This window comes from Dama dama, chromosome 5 (genome assembly GCF_033118175.1).
Source record: "Dama dama isolate Ldn47 chromosome 5, ASM3311817v1, whole genome shotgun sequence".
Classification (NCBI taxonomy): Eukaryota; Metazoa; Chordata; class Mammalia; order Artiodactyla; family Cervidae; genus Dama; species Dama dama.
In genome coordinates this window covers 22,183,510-22,200,414 of record NC_083685.1, presented here as the reverse complement: position 1 = coordinate 22,200,414, position 16,905 = coordinate 22,183,510, and the positions used below count along the sequence as shown (strand labels likewise).

The following is a 16,905-nucleotide window of genomic DNA, read 5'->3' as shown; positions in this document are numbered from 1 at the left end:
TGAGCCAGGCAATGCATGATCCATCTAAAGCGGGAAGCCACTCCCTAACGACAGCCAACTGTAGCCAAGTCACCAAATCTTCAAAACCTTCCAAGAAAATGAAATGTGAGATCTCCCTATTGTCAGAGGTTGTCAACTCTTTTATATATTTTAAGGAATGCCATATGAGATTAAAAAAAAAAAAAAAGCCCACATCTCTGGGTTAGACTTGCTATGACCATCAGTTTGCAAACTCTAAGCTAAGTGCTTCTCCTTTGGGACAGTCTCAAGGCCCCACAACTAAAGGCCCCTGGATAGTATTAATATTTCCTGGAGGCTGACAGTTCATGATTTGACCTTTCAGGTCAAAGTCAGCACATTAGAGTTCATTTCAGCTCTAAAATTAACTTCTGTGAGCAACAAAAACTTGAGGCGTTTCTACTTAGAACCAAAATGCCACTTCAGGGGCCTCTACATTCTGGATCTCCTTCCAGTCTCAGCAGTCTCTCTCTCCCTAAATTGACCCTCAGCTCTGGCATGACTGAGCCATGCACAGTCTGGGAGGTGCGGCAGTTGCCCCCTCCTATCTTCAAAAGGCAGTTGACTGTGGGGGTGAAGGGCACAGGCTCTAGAGCTTGCCCACCAGTAGGTTCACACCCACCACTCCCTAGCTGTGTGAGCTTGGGCAAGTTACTTAACCTCTCTGTGCCTCAGAAAAATGGGGATGATGATACTTGCCTACTTGAGTTGTTTGTTGTCAAATTCAGTGAGTGAAGGAATATAAACCACTTAGAATGTGGTCTGGAGCATTCTAAGTTCTCAGTGAAAGCTATCTAGTACTGTGTGCGCCATTCTGCTGGCCTGAAATGCCTTTCTCAGCCAGGTTCCCGGACTTTACCAACCACCAGGGCATCTGCTCTCCCTTTCCTTGAAATTCTCACTAATAACATTCCCTCTACACCCAAGATGGCAAATAAGCTGAGTCTGAAATGTCATACCCTCTCCCTCACATGAATTGGTAGGGGCTGCCTGGAGTCCTGGGCTCAGTGTGGCAGTATATTAGTAATGTCTGCCATGGCAGAGGGAATACTAGGTGCTGCAGTTGATTGATCATGTCTGCCTTGGGAGAGTGAGTGGCAGGAGAGCAGAAGGCATCCCTATGCCATTCTTGGTCTATAGTGAGCAGCTGGCACTGCCTGGCATTGAAAGAATCTCTGCAGAGCAAGAGCTGTGTTTTACACCAGACCAGCACCATCACTGGAGTGACCAGCACAGGACTGGGTCCACACCCAGTTCTGAATCAATTTTTACCACCAAGACTAACTCAAGGGGCTCCAAACAAGAACCCTACATCCTGCAGGCTACTAAACCCATTTGGGATCTGCCAGAGTATTGGGATCCTCTTGGCAGGTTCTGAACAATGACACCTTCAGACAGGTGTGATTTGGGACATCAGCCTCTCAGAATCAGAAGGACCACACAGGACTCATGATTAGTTCTTATTTTTCCTCACCTGCATCCAGCAAAACAAAGCCCCACCCACACTGCAGTTTTGATGTCTACCAGCTCAGCATCTGGGGGTGAGGAAACAACCACAGCCTAACATTCAGTGAAGACTCTCCATGCACCAGGCACTGTTCTAAGAACTTGATTAACTTGTGTAATCCTCACAACCACCCCAGGAAGTAGATCCCATCATTATTGCCATCTCACCCATGAGGAAGCTGAAGCCCAGAGAGGTTGGGTGACTTGCCCCAGGGCACACAGCCGGTGTGTAGCAGAGCCATGCATTCTACTGCTACCCAGGGACCTTTGTGAGCAAAATAAGCTAGACAGATTTGTACCTTTAGCACAGAGAAGTTCCCCCACTTTCTGCAATCCTAAAATCAAGTCTTCATCATACAGATATAGACAGCTGCTTTGCTTTGACAAAGGATTCTTTACTGATTAAAAACTAAGAGGAAGGATGGGACTTCTCCGGTGGTCCAATGACTAAGACTCCATGCTCCCAATGCAGGAGGCCCAGGTTCGATCCCTGGTCAGGGAACTAGATTTCACATGCTGCAACTAAGGGTTTGCATGTCCCAATTAAGACCCGGCACAGCCAAATAAATAATTAAAAAAAAAAAAAACCTGAGAGGTAGGAGATATTGTCTCAGAAAACTCCTTTGTGGATTTAGAAATTCATTTACAAGGTGTTCACTTCTGGGCATTCTGGGATTCTACCTGGCACATCAAGGGGGTAGGGAGAGGTTCAGAATATCAGGTGAGAGCCTGAAAGGGACACACTTGGCCCTCACAGCCTGAATCACTGCCTTCCAAGCAAATATTTTAATCCTGGCCTCATATCAGAATTACTTATGGAGAGCTTAGAAAACAGAGAGGCCCAGAGCCCATCCCCAAACACTCTGCTTGAGGCTGTCTAGTCTGCTGGCTTGCACTGGTCTTGTTTGTAAGTTTCCTCACTGTGGTGGAGGAAACTTAAAATCAACAACCACTTGACGGAATAACGATTCACTGAGGATCAAGAGTGGATTTCCAGCCCAATCCAACCCTGCAAAGCCTCTTACCTAAGAGTGAAGTGGTCTGCCACAGAGCCACTAGTCAGGGAGACCAAAAAGGTGGCCGTGTCCCCTTCCCGGATGAGGTTCAGCGGCACAGAGAGGACGACGTTCTCATCCAGGTTCAGCATGGACCACCGCAGATCGTCTTGGGTCGGGTAGACCACTACACTGCCGATCCTCTCCCGGGCGGGGGGTGCCGGCGGGGGACTATCCTGGCCCGAGTGGATGTTATTCTCCCACTTGCCGTCCTCTTCCAGGGGACACTGGCCAGCCGGGTCGGCCGGGTAGAGCGCGAAGAAGAGCTCCATGGCCGTGCCGCCGAGCAGCGCCGGGATCTCCTCCTCAGGCTCCAGGTCCAGCCCGGAGCTGAACCACTCGGGCAGCAGCTCCAGCTCGGCCACACACAGTCCCGGGGTCCCTTGCAGCCGGCAGCTGGCCGCCACCTCCCTGGCCTCGGGGAAAGCAAACATCTTGACACAGGGTAGTTGTTCCGCAGGGTCACCATCAGCCCAGCCCATCCCCGTGATGTAAAACAAGGTCTGTACTTTGGGTCTGTTGGAGTAAATGGAGCTATCGAGGATGTGGGCTTTCACCTTCCAATTAAAGGGAAACTGGCCCACGTGGCCAAAGGGTATAGAAGTCAGCATGAGCTCCCGGGGGACCGTCTTCTCCACTGAAAATGGACCATAGCTGGCATTGACGACTGGGGGCCTCCTGGCTCGGTAGATAAAGAAGGACTCCACCCGGGTCTGCAGACTGGAGTTCCGCGTGATGTCCTGGTTGGCCTCTTTAAGGAAGAAGGACTCCTCTGCGTCAGAGATGTGGAAGCTCGTGGGAAGGTAAGCGGGGAGCGAGGAGAACCTCTGCAAGCTGTCCACGATGGTTCGGCTCTCCATCACTGCACGAGAAAGGAAAGAAAGGAAGATTGAGAAGAGAGTCCGGATTTAAGACAGTGCAAGCTCCACCCACCCACCCCCAGCACACTGCCCAGTGGCCACGCCCATCCGTCTCCTGGATCTCATCACTGTGGAAGTCCTTGCATTACATAAAGTGTGCTCTAAGGATCTTCCAAAATAACAAAGGCAGAGTGGGAAGGAGCCCCCAGGTACCACTAACCCAATCGCCCTGTGGCTGAATTATACCCCCAGAGGGAAAACATCACACCCTCTTGTTCTTGTAAATCTCCAAACTCTGAGGATCATGGTCAACTCTGTTGTAATCACCCCACAGAGAGTAGGCTGCACACCTACCCAGCCCACCACACAACCAGGCATCCGACTGTTGTCTATGAGGTGTTGGTGCTTTTATTTGATAGTTACACTTCTTCCTGTCACTCCCAGATGGGATGTGTGCAGGGACATTGAGACGTCTCCTGATTCTTTGTGAAATGAGGGTGAAGCTATGGTTCAGCGTTCCTACTTCTAGGAACATATGTGCTAGGGTGAGAAGGCTGGATCTAAATCCCAACTCTGTCACTTCTTCACTGAGCAACTTAGGGCAAATTACTTAACCTCTCTGTGCCTCAAATGTCTTCATATAAAGTAGAATATAAATATAAATATCATAAGGATTAATGAGTTAATAAATATGAAGAGCTTAGAACAGTGCTGACTCACAAACATGCTCAACCTTTACCAGCTACCATTATTATTATTTATCAGTTTAAACCATTCCAAAGGTTTATTAAGAGGAGACTGGATAAACTATACACTTTTACAGTGGGATAACAGGCAGCTGTAAGAAAAATGAAGCCCAGTGGGACTTCCCTGGTGGTCCAGCAGTTAAGATTCCATGCTCCCAATGCAGGGGGCACAGGTTTGATCCCTGGTCCCACATGTAGTCAAAAAAATAATAATAATAAAGTTAAATTTAAAAAAAGAAAAATGAAGCACAACTGTATCAGTATATTTGAAAAAAAAAGTCACAATATGTCATTAAACATAAAGAGTTATAATCATAACTCATATGATCCTATTTGGGTAACTTTTTAGGATTCTATTTGCATGATTTTTTAGGTACATATGTACATGTACATATAATTATGTATGGTATCTACAGAATCCAAAAAGGATTTTTTAATTTTATCACTAATGTTTCTACTTTCTTAAAATTTATCACAATAACTGTGTGTTACCTTGTTAATTAAAATACATATAAATATACATAAACATGTATACACGTGCATGCATATATGTATATGTGTGTGTGTGTGTGTTTCTTTCAAATGGTGAAACACAGAAAGCAAAGACCCAAGAAGATTTTTCAAAGTGAAGACAGCCCACCAGGAACCAGGGTCAGCAAATTAAGCCACAAACAGACAAAGATTCTTTCTTGCCCTGAAACAAACCTCTGCCCCTGGAGCCCAGCTTCCAACCAGAGCAAGAAGAAATAAAGCAGGCAGCAGTGTTTAAAATGCAGCATCATCAGAGGATAAAAAGCAAATAAATACTCCATTGACTCCAAGTCCTGGTAACATTTTTTTCTGTAGCCGTTACAAATTCTGCAAAATACAGCTTTCTACTGACTGAAATAATTTGGGGCCTTTTCAGGGCTGTCCTTGGTGAGCTCTCCTTTCCTACAGGATGATAAAATTGCAATTAGGAGATTGTGAAGCAGACACAATCATGTCAGAGCTGACGCATCCTTTTTCCAAGAAGGTGTTCAGAAGGCAAGTTCTCTGCACCATCTCACTTACATGCAGAATCTAAAATAGTCAGATTTGTAGAAGCAGAGAGTAAGATGGTGGTTGTCAGAGGCTGGGGAGAGAGAGGAATGAGACAGGATGGGGCTTAAAGGGTACAAAGTTTCAGTTAAACAAGACAAATGCATTCTAGAGAGCTAATGCACAGCAATGTGATATAGTTAACAATCCTGTATTGTACATTGTAATTTGCTAAGAGAATGGATCTTACATTAAATCTTTTCAATACACACAAACACTGAGAATGATAATCAGGTAGAGGTAATAGATATGTTAATTAGTTTGATTATGGTGATCACTTCACAAGGTTTACATATATCAAAACATCAAATTGTACACCTTAAATATACTTTGTATAGATCAATGATATCTCAGTAAAGTTGTGGGGGTATAAAAGGAGAAGAAAGAAAGAAGAAAGTAAGTTCTCAAGTGTCATCAATATGGCCAGTCCTGGCTCAGATTAATTACTAGAGGAGAAGAGTTATTTTTTATTCATTTCTCCAATTACCTATCTAAATATATTTACTACTCACTTACTATGTTCCCAGCCCTTATATGGAAGTCACAGGGGCAAGACGGATGTGGTTTCTGCCCCCAAAGAGTGGTCAGATTTCGGAGAAAAGCATGGCTAACCTACACAATGCAATTATAAAAGTGAATAGGACTTTGCTACTGGTCCAGTGGCTAAGACTCCATGCTTCCAATGCAAGGTGCACAAGTTTAACCCCTAGTTGGGGAACTAAGATCCCACAAACTTCGTGGCATAGCCCCAAAAAATAAGTGAACATTCAGACCCTTCAAAATGACCATCCCAGTAATTTTCTACCTAGGAATTCACGTGAAGGAAATAAGAGATCAAGGAGATTCAAGTGCAAGCATCATCACAAGTATGATTTATAGCTGCAACATCAGGAACAACCTAACAGCTCATCATGAGGGCAGTGATCATATAAATGATGAAAGTCTGACTCTACGTGAGATGTTAAGAGATCACCAAAACCACGGCCTCAACAAATACGTAGTGTCGTCAGAAAATGCTTACATCTTCAGTGAAACGTGAAATCTCTCAGTCGTATCCGACTCTTTGCAACCCCGTGGACTGTAGCCCACCAGGCTCCTCCGTCCATGGGATTGTCCAGGCAAGAATATTGGAGTGGGTTGCCATTTCCTTCTCTAAAAAGCAATCATCAAATCTTGATTTACATGATCCCAAATCTGTTTAAAATATATTTTAAGTAGTAAATATTGTATGTACACAACATACAGACATACATAAATATGTATATGATGCATTTGCCCAGACCTAGATTTCCTCCAGAATGCATCCTATAGATTGAGTGGGATTCAGATCAAAGATGGAGGAGGAAGAGATGACTCTGAAAAATGAGCTTCAACCAAAGGAAAGTTTTAGCTGTTGACGCCACCAAGGGGCAATTTGTATTTTGACAATGACAAGCAATGCAGAAAGACCATCCCAGATGAAATTTAAATTATTTTTTGGTTGGTTTATTTCCCCACTCCAAACTAGGAAGTTAAATTCTTGGTGAATTTGCCCATAAGTCAGCTGGCAATGAGGGAAATCTGTCTTCCATAGCCTGACAATATCCTTCAGTAGATATGGGTGGGCACACAGCTGACCAGATTTGGAAAGAGACTCCAATTTTACCTTCCCATAAAATCTATGGGAAGCCTAAGGCAAGGTTTAAATTCCAGCTTATTTACAGATAGGGAAAAGGAAATTAAAATAAATGCAAATTTTAATATGATCTGTTTCCATTGTGGATTAGTTTTTTCCATTATCATTTATATCAATATTTTCTGTCTCTTAAAAATTGATTTATAAGAAATTTGAAACTGTGCTTTCTCTCTTCTTTATTATGGCCAAAGCTTGTATTTCATCCAACATAGCAGTGTTAGTTTACAATCCTGTCCCACCATAACTCACGCAAAATGCAATATAAATTTTGTCTGAAGGCATCTATGGAAAACCATAAACATCAGCTGCCAGATCCTCATTTTTGTCCTCAAACTAGATTGCAACAAAATATGATATGCGAATTTAGGAGCATTTTATGGAGCCATGAGACTTTGTCCTTAGAAAAACATCCAGGATCTGAGAAGCTAACATGCCTCCCTTCAGTCCCCTAACATCGTATAGTGGCCCCATTCTTCTTCCCATTGGCAGGCAGACCATGTGGCCGGAGGTCTGGATGTGAAATGAGATCCTATTCAGTCTGCTGATTTCCTAAAGGGCTTTTCACCACCCGACTGAATGAGGTGGGTGCTGAGAGCAGAAAACGAGAAAGTCTTGGTTTGGCCCAACTGCGAAGCACTTCCCATCACTGCCCTCCTTCCTTATGAGCCAAAAAGAGAATCAAGTCCAGGTTCTTCAAGAGCACAAGGTGCTCCAGACAGATGCTCTGTGATTAAAGGATGTTCAGAATCACAGATGGCTCCAGGGAAGTCCCAAAAAGAACTTCAGGTGCAAACAAACAACATCCAGAATGAAGCAACTCCCACGGTGTTAGGAATCCCAGTAGGGACTCTGTGACCCAAAGTGCATGGATGGACATCACTGCTGTGCTTGGCACACAAAAAAATACTCCTAGGCATGTGTCTTGGTCAGGACTGGAGGGACCTATAGCCATAAGATAATGCAGCCCACAGACTCACAAACCTTTTTGCTACCATCACCAGTCCTGCATGGAAGCTTATTAACAGTCCTGTGGCTCCTGGTAACCCACCTGAGGGTCAAGGCCTGTGACATTTCTGCAGCTGAGTCTCTTCTAATTCCCACAAAACTACATGGACAGCCAGAAATAAAAGGCTCTCTTTGCAGTGGACCAGATGGGCCACATCTTTGAAAACCATCAGCAAGTGAAACTGCTCAGTGATCTGTCAAAGGGCAGTCCTGACGAATAGGTGGTAATTTACTGCCACCATCTGGGTACCCCGCCCCCATGGTCATGGAGACCAGGAGCTACAAGGAAGCCTTTGGGAGCATTCATATCCGTTCAGAACAGTGCAGTGAATGTTGTTTCTGAGGCAGAGGAAAGAAGTAGGAGATCCTTTATACTCATGTTTTCCGGTCTAACTCCATGATGTTTGTGTGTCTTCCTCCGTGAACTTCTGCACCTTCTGGGGAAGTCCATCACCCACCTATGAGTAGAGCAGGCTCCCTCCCATCAGGATTTCTCAACTCAGGAACAGTTTCTCAGATCAGGCACTCCAGCCCTAGCTCTGCTCTTCTCTGCATCATAGGGAACTACATTTCCCAAGCTCCTTTGCTCCCTGGCTTCTGGATACCATCACTCAATGGGATGCTCTGGTAGAAGATGGAGCATAGGAGATATTTCTCCCCCTTATCTCCCAGTATTTACTGGCAGAGACTGTCCAGCCCATAAGAACTCCCACCATGAATATAGCTCTCTTAGGCAGTAGTTCTAATACTTACTAGATGGTTTCAGCTTCTGGGTTCTGATAATCCAATTTCCCCACTTTGTCCCTTCAGTCCAATTGGTAACAGCTTCCTGCTGTTAATTAATTTCTGGATTACTTTACCATTCCCAGAAGGTATTTACCACGCCCGACTTCATTTCACAGATCTTCCATCACATGACTAACTGATTCCCTTGATTAAATTCCCTCTGTGGAAATAACTAGTGTGGCTTCTGTTTTCTCAGCTAGAGTCTGACAAATATATCCAGTCACTATTCACTCTATCCTGTTATATTTCTTCAAGGTCACTCTCACCATCTGAAATTAGCCTTTGTGTTTTTACTTTTTGACTTATTTTCTATCAAGTCTCTCTATTAAAATTCAAGCTCATGAGAGCAGAGACTTCGCCACCTAATTTATGGCTGCATATCCAGGATCTAGCAGAAGAAACTAAACAAATATGTGCTGAGTGCATGTCCATCAATTAAGAGTGCCTTGGCTTAATGCTTAAGAGACTAAATCTCTCTGTGTTCCTTTGAGCCTTTCTTTGGCTTCCTCCCAGGGTTGTTAATAGATACCATTAATATTAACAAATCATTGGCCCATCACATTATCACTCCATTCATTTCCTCTCAAATATCACATCCTTGTGGTCACTAAGCTGGTTGCTAGGTTTGCCAAGCCAAGAGCTTCAATTTTCACATGGAGGGAAAAAAATATCACTTAAAGGAGAAATAGCATTTACAGAACACCAGCGATGTGCTAGCCTGGGCATATACAACTGCTACATCCATTGATTATCACAATGGTTGTGATATGAATAGTCTTTGTCCCTTTTGGAAAATGGTGGAACTGAGGCACAGAGAAATTAAGCAGTTTGAACATGGTCGAAGTTAAGGTTGAAACCAGTTCTGTCCAATTTCAGAGATTTTCCACTTTTCTGTACTGCCCCGGGGCCAACTGGTCTGGTGGTTCTACAATGAAGCCAAAGAGTTAGCCATGGGAAGGTCAGCAAAGAAGCTGGAGCTCAAGGCTCACAGGGCCAAGTTCATGGACAAAATCTCTACAGACTTAGTTAGGTTTTCATCACTCTGCAGTCACAGGTGACTATCTCCCACCCCAGGTATCAGCCTGGATTTCCAGGTAGAGCAGGAATATAGATACAGTTGGCCCAGAGCATCACAGTGCAGCTGCTGGCAAAGCAGCCAGTAATCCATACCTTTAAGGTATGGTAGCAGTAAATATGGCTGAGCCTTGCTACCTGTAAACCATGTCACATGACCTAAGGCCTTAGGAGGAGGAGCCAGTGCAGCAAGTCAGATCAAATGCTCTCAGATTAAGGAGGAGAACTGCATGTGCTTACTTAGTCATTAACAACCAGCCATGGTGGAATTTATTATACATCCCCATTCAGTCTGCTGCTACCCCCAACTGCATCTCCTAGTTGTACCCCAGGGACCACACGCTTTCCCACCTCTGCATCTGAAACACAAGTCACACACCACATAACTCAGAAAAGGTAGCAAAAACCTAACTATCCAATTCAAAAGTCACCCATATAAAAGTAAGATGGGGAAACTTGAGTTTGTCTCTCTCAACCAGATAAAATTCACACAACTGAAAGAGAAGGAGAGAGCATACAGACAGAAAACTGTGAGGACACCAGGTCATCAGGCAGGAGGGAGGGATGCTTGCCTTCATCCCAAGATTCTTCTCAGATCTCAAGCTGGGGAGCCCTGAATGGCCAACATGAGTCATTCATAAGGGCAAGAAGCTGATAAACAGACCAGAGGGACTTGCCTGGTGGTCTAGTGGTTAAGAACCTACCTGCTAATGCAGGGTACACAGGCTCAAGCCCTGGTTGGGGAACTAAGATCCCACATGCCGCAGGGCAACTAAGCCTGTGGGCCACAACTTTTGGGCCTACACTGTAGAGCCCATGCTCCACAACAGTAGGAACCACCACACAGAGAAGCAGGCACGGTGCCACTAGAGTAGCCCCTGCTCACTGAAACTAGAGAAAGCCCATGGCCAGCAATGAAGAACCTGTGCACTGCATCAAAAGGACCCAACACAACCAAAAATAAAACAAAGATAAATACATAAAGTAACCCTCTTTAAAAAAAAAAAAAAAAAGCAGACTAGAAGCAGGGGAGAACCAGGAAGCAGACAGGAAGTGGACAGGAAGCAGACAGGAAGTGGACAGGAAGCAGTAAGTGGACAGGAAGCAGACAGGAAGTGGACAGGAAGCAGACAGGAAGCAGACAGGAGGCGGACAGGAAGTGGACAGGAAGGAGTAAGTCCCTTCTCCCAGCGCCAGCCTTACAGTCTTCTCTAGCATCTGCCTCCCCACACCTCTTCCCCTGCCAGCATTAGCAGAGACTAACAGGAGACAACTGGCTGAGAGAAGTATGGTTTTCTGATTCCAGTCCCAGAATCACAGACCAGAGACCGACTTGACGCTGAGATGCTGAGTGTAGTTTCCGGGGAAGGAACCTGGCTGTGTGCCACCCTCCACCCTTCCTCACTGCAAAACCAATACTGAACACTATCATCACTCTTTTCATCTTTTTTTGTAAAAGGGAAAATCCTCTCTAGATATCTTTCAGATTAGTGAACAATGGTACTAATGTAGGTCTTTCATAAAAGTGAAGTGGCATAAAGTAAACTGGCATAAAGTGAACTTTCAAAAAGTAGAGGGGTGCTGGTACTCAAAAATGAATAGTCATTCATCACCTTGAGGGTCATATAAGTCTTAGGTCATATACCAGCAAATCCATTAAGGATTAGATATGGCTTCCCAGGTGGCACAGTGGGCAAGAATCCGCCCACCAGTTCAGGAAGTGCAAGAAACTCGGGTCTGATCCCTGGGTCGGGAAGATCCCCTAGAGTAGGAAATGGCAACTCACTCCAGTATTCTTGCCTGGAAAATCCCATGGACAGAGGAGCCTGGTGGGCTACAGTCCACGGGGTTGCAGAGTCAGACACAACTGAGCACAGCACAACACAGCATAACCATATCTTACAGTGATAATAAAAAATAAAATATAGAGAAGTAAGGGTAATGAGAAGAGACCTGTTATCACAGTCAACATTTATACATAATCTTTATGATATACCAAGCACTAGTCTAAGCATTTCAAGGATATTAACACTTTTCATCTTCACAATCTTTTGATTATGAGGATTTTATTATTAGTCCTACTCATGGATGGGAACATTACTTTGCCTACAAAGCATTACTTTGCTTACAAAGATTTGTATAGTCAAAGCTATGATTTTTCCAATGGTCATCTATGTATATGAGAGCTGAACAATAAAAAAAGGCTGAGTGCTGAAGAACTGATACCTTCAAACTGTGGTGCTGGAGAAGACTCTTGAGAGTCTCTTGGACAGCAAGGAAATCAACCCTGAATATTCACTGGAAGGACTGATGCTGAAGCTCCTCCAATACTTTGGCCACCTGATGGGAAGAGCTGCCTCATTAGAAAAGACCCTGATGCTGGGCAAGATTGAAGGCAGGAGGAGAAGGGGACAACAGAGGATGAGATGGTTGGATGGCATCACTGATTCAATGGACATGAATTTCAGCAAACTCCAAGAGACGGTGAAGGACAGGGAAGCCTGGCATGCTGCAGTCCACGGGGTCGCAAAGAGTCGGACATGACTGAGCAGCTGAACAACAACATACATGGGAAAACTGAGGCTTGAGGAGGTTAAGAGACTTGCCTAAGATCCCAGAGCTAGAAAGAGGCAGAGGCAGTTACTGGATCCAAGCTGTTCAAGCTCCAGGCAGAGAGTAGAGTTTGTGTCTTTAGCCACTGTGTTCTGCTGCCAGCTGAAAGCTTAGCAAGCAAACTACATTGTAAGAGCTTCGGCAATAACTAAAGAGACTGCAAATGTGCCTCTGAATTGCCCAGCTCTCAAAACACAAGATGAAGTCACTAGTTGGACACCGTTCATAAGATGAAAGCAAGGAGCAAAGCTTTTCCTGGCTCTGAGAGAAATCCCTCCCGTGGTAATGCCCCAAGGGACACAGCAGCATCCCTACAAAGAGTGAGCTTATTAGCAGGCTCCCTCTGGTGCTGCACACACGAGGTGGGGTGTAAGAGCAAAGGGCCAAAAGCCAAAGGCAATTCTTCAGAAGACAACAGAGTGTGAGCCAAGACACCTGATACCTCTCAGAAGGTCCAGCTTGACTGGAAAAATAAAATCCAGAGTGAGATCCTAGAGAACGCTGCCCTTCACACTCTCCTCCATGAAATTACTTTCTTAATAAACCAGCCAATGGAGAGCAGAAGTCTCAAGACTATATTCTCTAGCAAGATCGGGGGGCACAAATATTCTGTGCAGACCATCAAAGCCCAGTGTATGAGACTTAAAACATAATGAAGGACTTCCCTGGGGGTACAGTGGTTAAGAATTCATCTGCTAATGCCAAGGACACAGGTTTGATCCCTGGCCTTGGAACTAAGATCTCACATGCCTTAGCCGTGGGGCAACTAAGCCCAAGCACCACAACCCCTAGCCTATGCACCCTAGAGCCGGTGCTCTGCGACGAGAAGCCACCACAGTGAGAAGCCCGAGCACCACAACTAGAGAGTAGCCCCTGTCGCCGCAACTAGAGAAAGCCCATGAGCAACACTGAAGACTCAGTGCAGCCAAAATAAGTAAATAACTTTTAAAAAACATAATGAAGAATATGGATCTTTTTCATGATGCCCACCACTGCTTTTATGCCAGAAAAAAAAAAAAATCCTCCCCAGCATCCCAGTATCAAACATATATTCACCTGTATGTTTACATGGACGGGTATATTTAGATACACGTATGTGTCTACATTTTTACACTTAATTCTTCTCTGAAAAGCTTTTTTTTTTTAACAATGAGATTTTTTTTTTTCTTTTTTAGTATTTTGATCTTTATTGAATTTGTTACAACACTGCGTCTGTTTTATGTTTTGGTTTTTTTGGCCACGAGGCATGTGGGATCTTAGCTCTCTGACCAGGAGCTCTCACCCCCTACACTGGAAGGCTGAGTCTTAACCACTGGACTGCCAGGAAACTCCCACATTTAATTCTTTCTTTATTGAGGTATTTTTGACAATTGAGTTTTACATATTCAAGGTGTAGAATTTGATGACTTACGCTGTGAACTAGTCACCACAATCTAGCTAATGCCTGTATCCATTGACTCAGACCCACCAACATATGTGAATCCACTTGATATTTTTGTTGGTGAGGAAATTTAAGATCTACCCTCTTACAAATTTTAAGTATTAGATTGAATTCTTGAATCCGTCTGAAGTTTCTTTTGGGGTTCAATGTAAAATGAGGATCTGATTGTAGTTGGATAACAAGCGTATGCTGAATCAGTCAGAAGTATTTTATTTGATTCACAGTTTAGTGGTTCTTTAGTTGAAAAAATAACATGACTGCATTTAGGGACAGAGGTTTTAAAGGCGTAGTTAAGTTAAAATGAGGTCATTAGGGTGGGCCCTCATCTATTATGGTTGGTCCTTAGAAGAAGAGATTAGGACACAGACACGCACAGAGGGACAACCACGTGAGGACATAGGGAGAAGACGGCCATCTGCACACCAAGGAGAGAGGCCTCAGGAGACACCAACCCTACCCACACCTGGATCTTGGCCCTCCAGCCTCTAGAACTGTGAGAATAAACATCAGTTGTTTAAGTCACACAATCTGTAGTACTTTGTTATGGTAGCCCTAGCAAACGAATATCAAGAGATTACCCTTCTTTATCAAAACTCTATCAGCTTGTCTTACCTATTTTTTATCTTTAGATTCACTTTAGATTCATTGCATCCAGTTGCCCCAAACCCAGACTCTGTCACATTTTTCTATGTGTTTTCAAGTTTTCTAGGATGAACACGTCTTCTTGCTTATTTAATCTAAGAGAAATACTGACATTTTTTCCCTTAAGAAGAAAGATATGGAGTTTGATTTCAAGTGACAGACCAAGCACACTCATTTGCTCACATCTCTACAGAAACTCCACTACAGAATATTATAGGAAAAGTGTAGCTTCCCTGGTGGCTCAGACGGTAGAGTCTGCCCACAATGCAGGAGACCCGGGATGGATCCCTGAGTCGGGAAGATCCCCGGGAGGCGGGCATGGCAACCCACTCAAGTATTCTCACCTGGGAAATCCCATGGACAGACGAGCCTGGAGGGCTACAGTCCATGGAGTCACAAGAGTCAGACACAACTTAGTAGTGACTAAACAACACCACCACCACACAGAGGGACAACCGTGTGAAGACACAGAAGGAAGATGGTCATTGACAAGCTATGGAGACCAGGGGTTTCTGTGACTTTCAGCAAAATACAACGTTAACTGGTAAGAAATGAAAGTAAGGAGTGTCAGCTAAATTCTCATCTTTTGTACAGAGAGCCGCTGCTGTTGAAATTTGATTAACTCAAGGAGCAGAGGCATGGGGTATGTATTGGATTGGCCAAGTTCATTTGGGTTTAACGGAAAAACTCAAACATGTTGGCCAACCCAATAGAATGACAGAAATAAGCACAACTAACAGAACTACAAGTGGAAATGGCTGGACCTGGCTGACTTTAGAGACAGACAGAGAGATCAAAGATACAGAGGGATGGAAAATGATTGCCAGTCTTTGAACGTTATCCTGAGCCATTTTGTTTTCCCCAAATGCATGCATGACTGTGAGGGTGAATAGGCTTTGTCTGCAAGAAGCCGAAACTAGCCAAGCAGGGGAGGACAGCGTTGAACAGACATTGGACATTTGAGTGTGGGGTAAAGGAAGACTGGCCTTCATGTTGACAAGTCATCACATCTGTGGGAGAGATGGATGGCTACCTGTCAAAAAACAACACCAGAAACAACTGCCCGAGGCCATTGGCAACTGCCAGGTAGCACATCCCGGCTCCCTGCACTTGTTCCATCCTGTGTGCCCTAAAATAAATGAGGGATTTACCATTCTTCACTCAAATCAAACAAACAAAACAGCAGAAACTTTCTATCCATTGTATTGCATATGGCTGCTCAGTCAGGGACTTCCCAGCCTCTGCTGTCCCCCTGGCAAGGCCATGTGACTAGTTCTGACCAATGAACTAACAGCCTGTCCTGCTTTGAAGCCAAAATTGGTATCTTTTATCTTCAACCAGTGAGAACCAGGGGACCCTGAGACTCTAGGTCATGGCAGAGCAGCCAGAAGCTGGAAGGGAGCCTGGACCCCTGAGTCTCCACCTGGAGGAGAGCCACCTGCCAAATATAGCACCCACATTGGATGGGACCAAGAACAAATCTTACAATGTGTTAAACCACTGCTAGGGTTTTATTTATTACAGCAGCTAGTGACACCTAACTAATACGACACTGTATAGGCTAACAGCCTGGACAGCTGTGATCCTGTCCGTACGCAAAAGTTGGAACAAAATTTCACATCTCTTCCTTAAGGTAAACTGTGCTTTCATTAGCGAGGAAATACAGGCAGTCAGAGAAACAAAGCGAAGAGCTGTTAAGCCAACGTGAGAGGTTTCCATGGGGCACCAGATGTAGAAAGAGCGTTATTAAACGGATTATATAGATCTTAGTGACAGTAATTTTGACCTCCTATAGGCACCGTCAGCTGTTAAAACAGTAGGAAATGTTGATGACCTTGTTCTAATTTCCATTTATATTTATTCTAAATTGGACACCTTGGAGATTGTTTAAATAAGAGAGGGAAATTCACTAAGTAACCCTGACAGCTCTGCCAGTCTCTGATAGGGGAGGCAGCTGAGGCTTACAAAAGGCAGAAGACACCTGGGCTGGAGCCCCATGTCTGCCATCAGCTCAATTTATGCACCAAGACAAGTCACTTCATCCCCTCAAGATTCATTTTTACTCTGTGTCAAAGAAGGTGTCACTTCCTGCTGCCCATCAGGGATGCACCTTGACGGAACCCAGTAACGTGACTTGCTATTGTGTGACTGCGTTACTAAGAATGTCATATGTGGAGAGTCCTTGCTTTGCACGTCTCACTAGTTCAGACTAGCCCTTCTCATCTTCTGGCCATTGTTGATAACAAAAATGATTCCTTCAATTCAGAGAAAACCCACACCACGCAAGTCTGAACAAAATGGGCATTTAATGGCAGTTGTGGTTGGAGAGAGAAGCTACCTCCAGGTCTGGCTGGAATCGGCATTTAAACAACATCATCCACACACAACTTCACAAATATCCTTC

General features: G+C 44.4%; 1 protein-coding gene across 1 annotated transcript in view; it reads right to left on the bottom strand.

The window, feature by feature from the left end:
• The window catches only part of TMEM132B (transmembrane protein 132B), a 383,545-nt gene that overhangs the window by 227,476 nt on the left and 139,164 nt on the right, over positions 1–16,905 (bottom strand). The window contains exon 2 of the mRNA XM_061142113.1: positions 2,550–3,441. Within this exon, the coding sequence (XP_060998096.1) occupies positions 2,550–3,441 (892 nt within the window). The remainder of the gene's footprint in view (positions 1–2,549; positions 3,442–16,905) is intronic.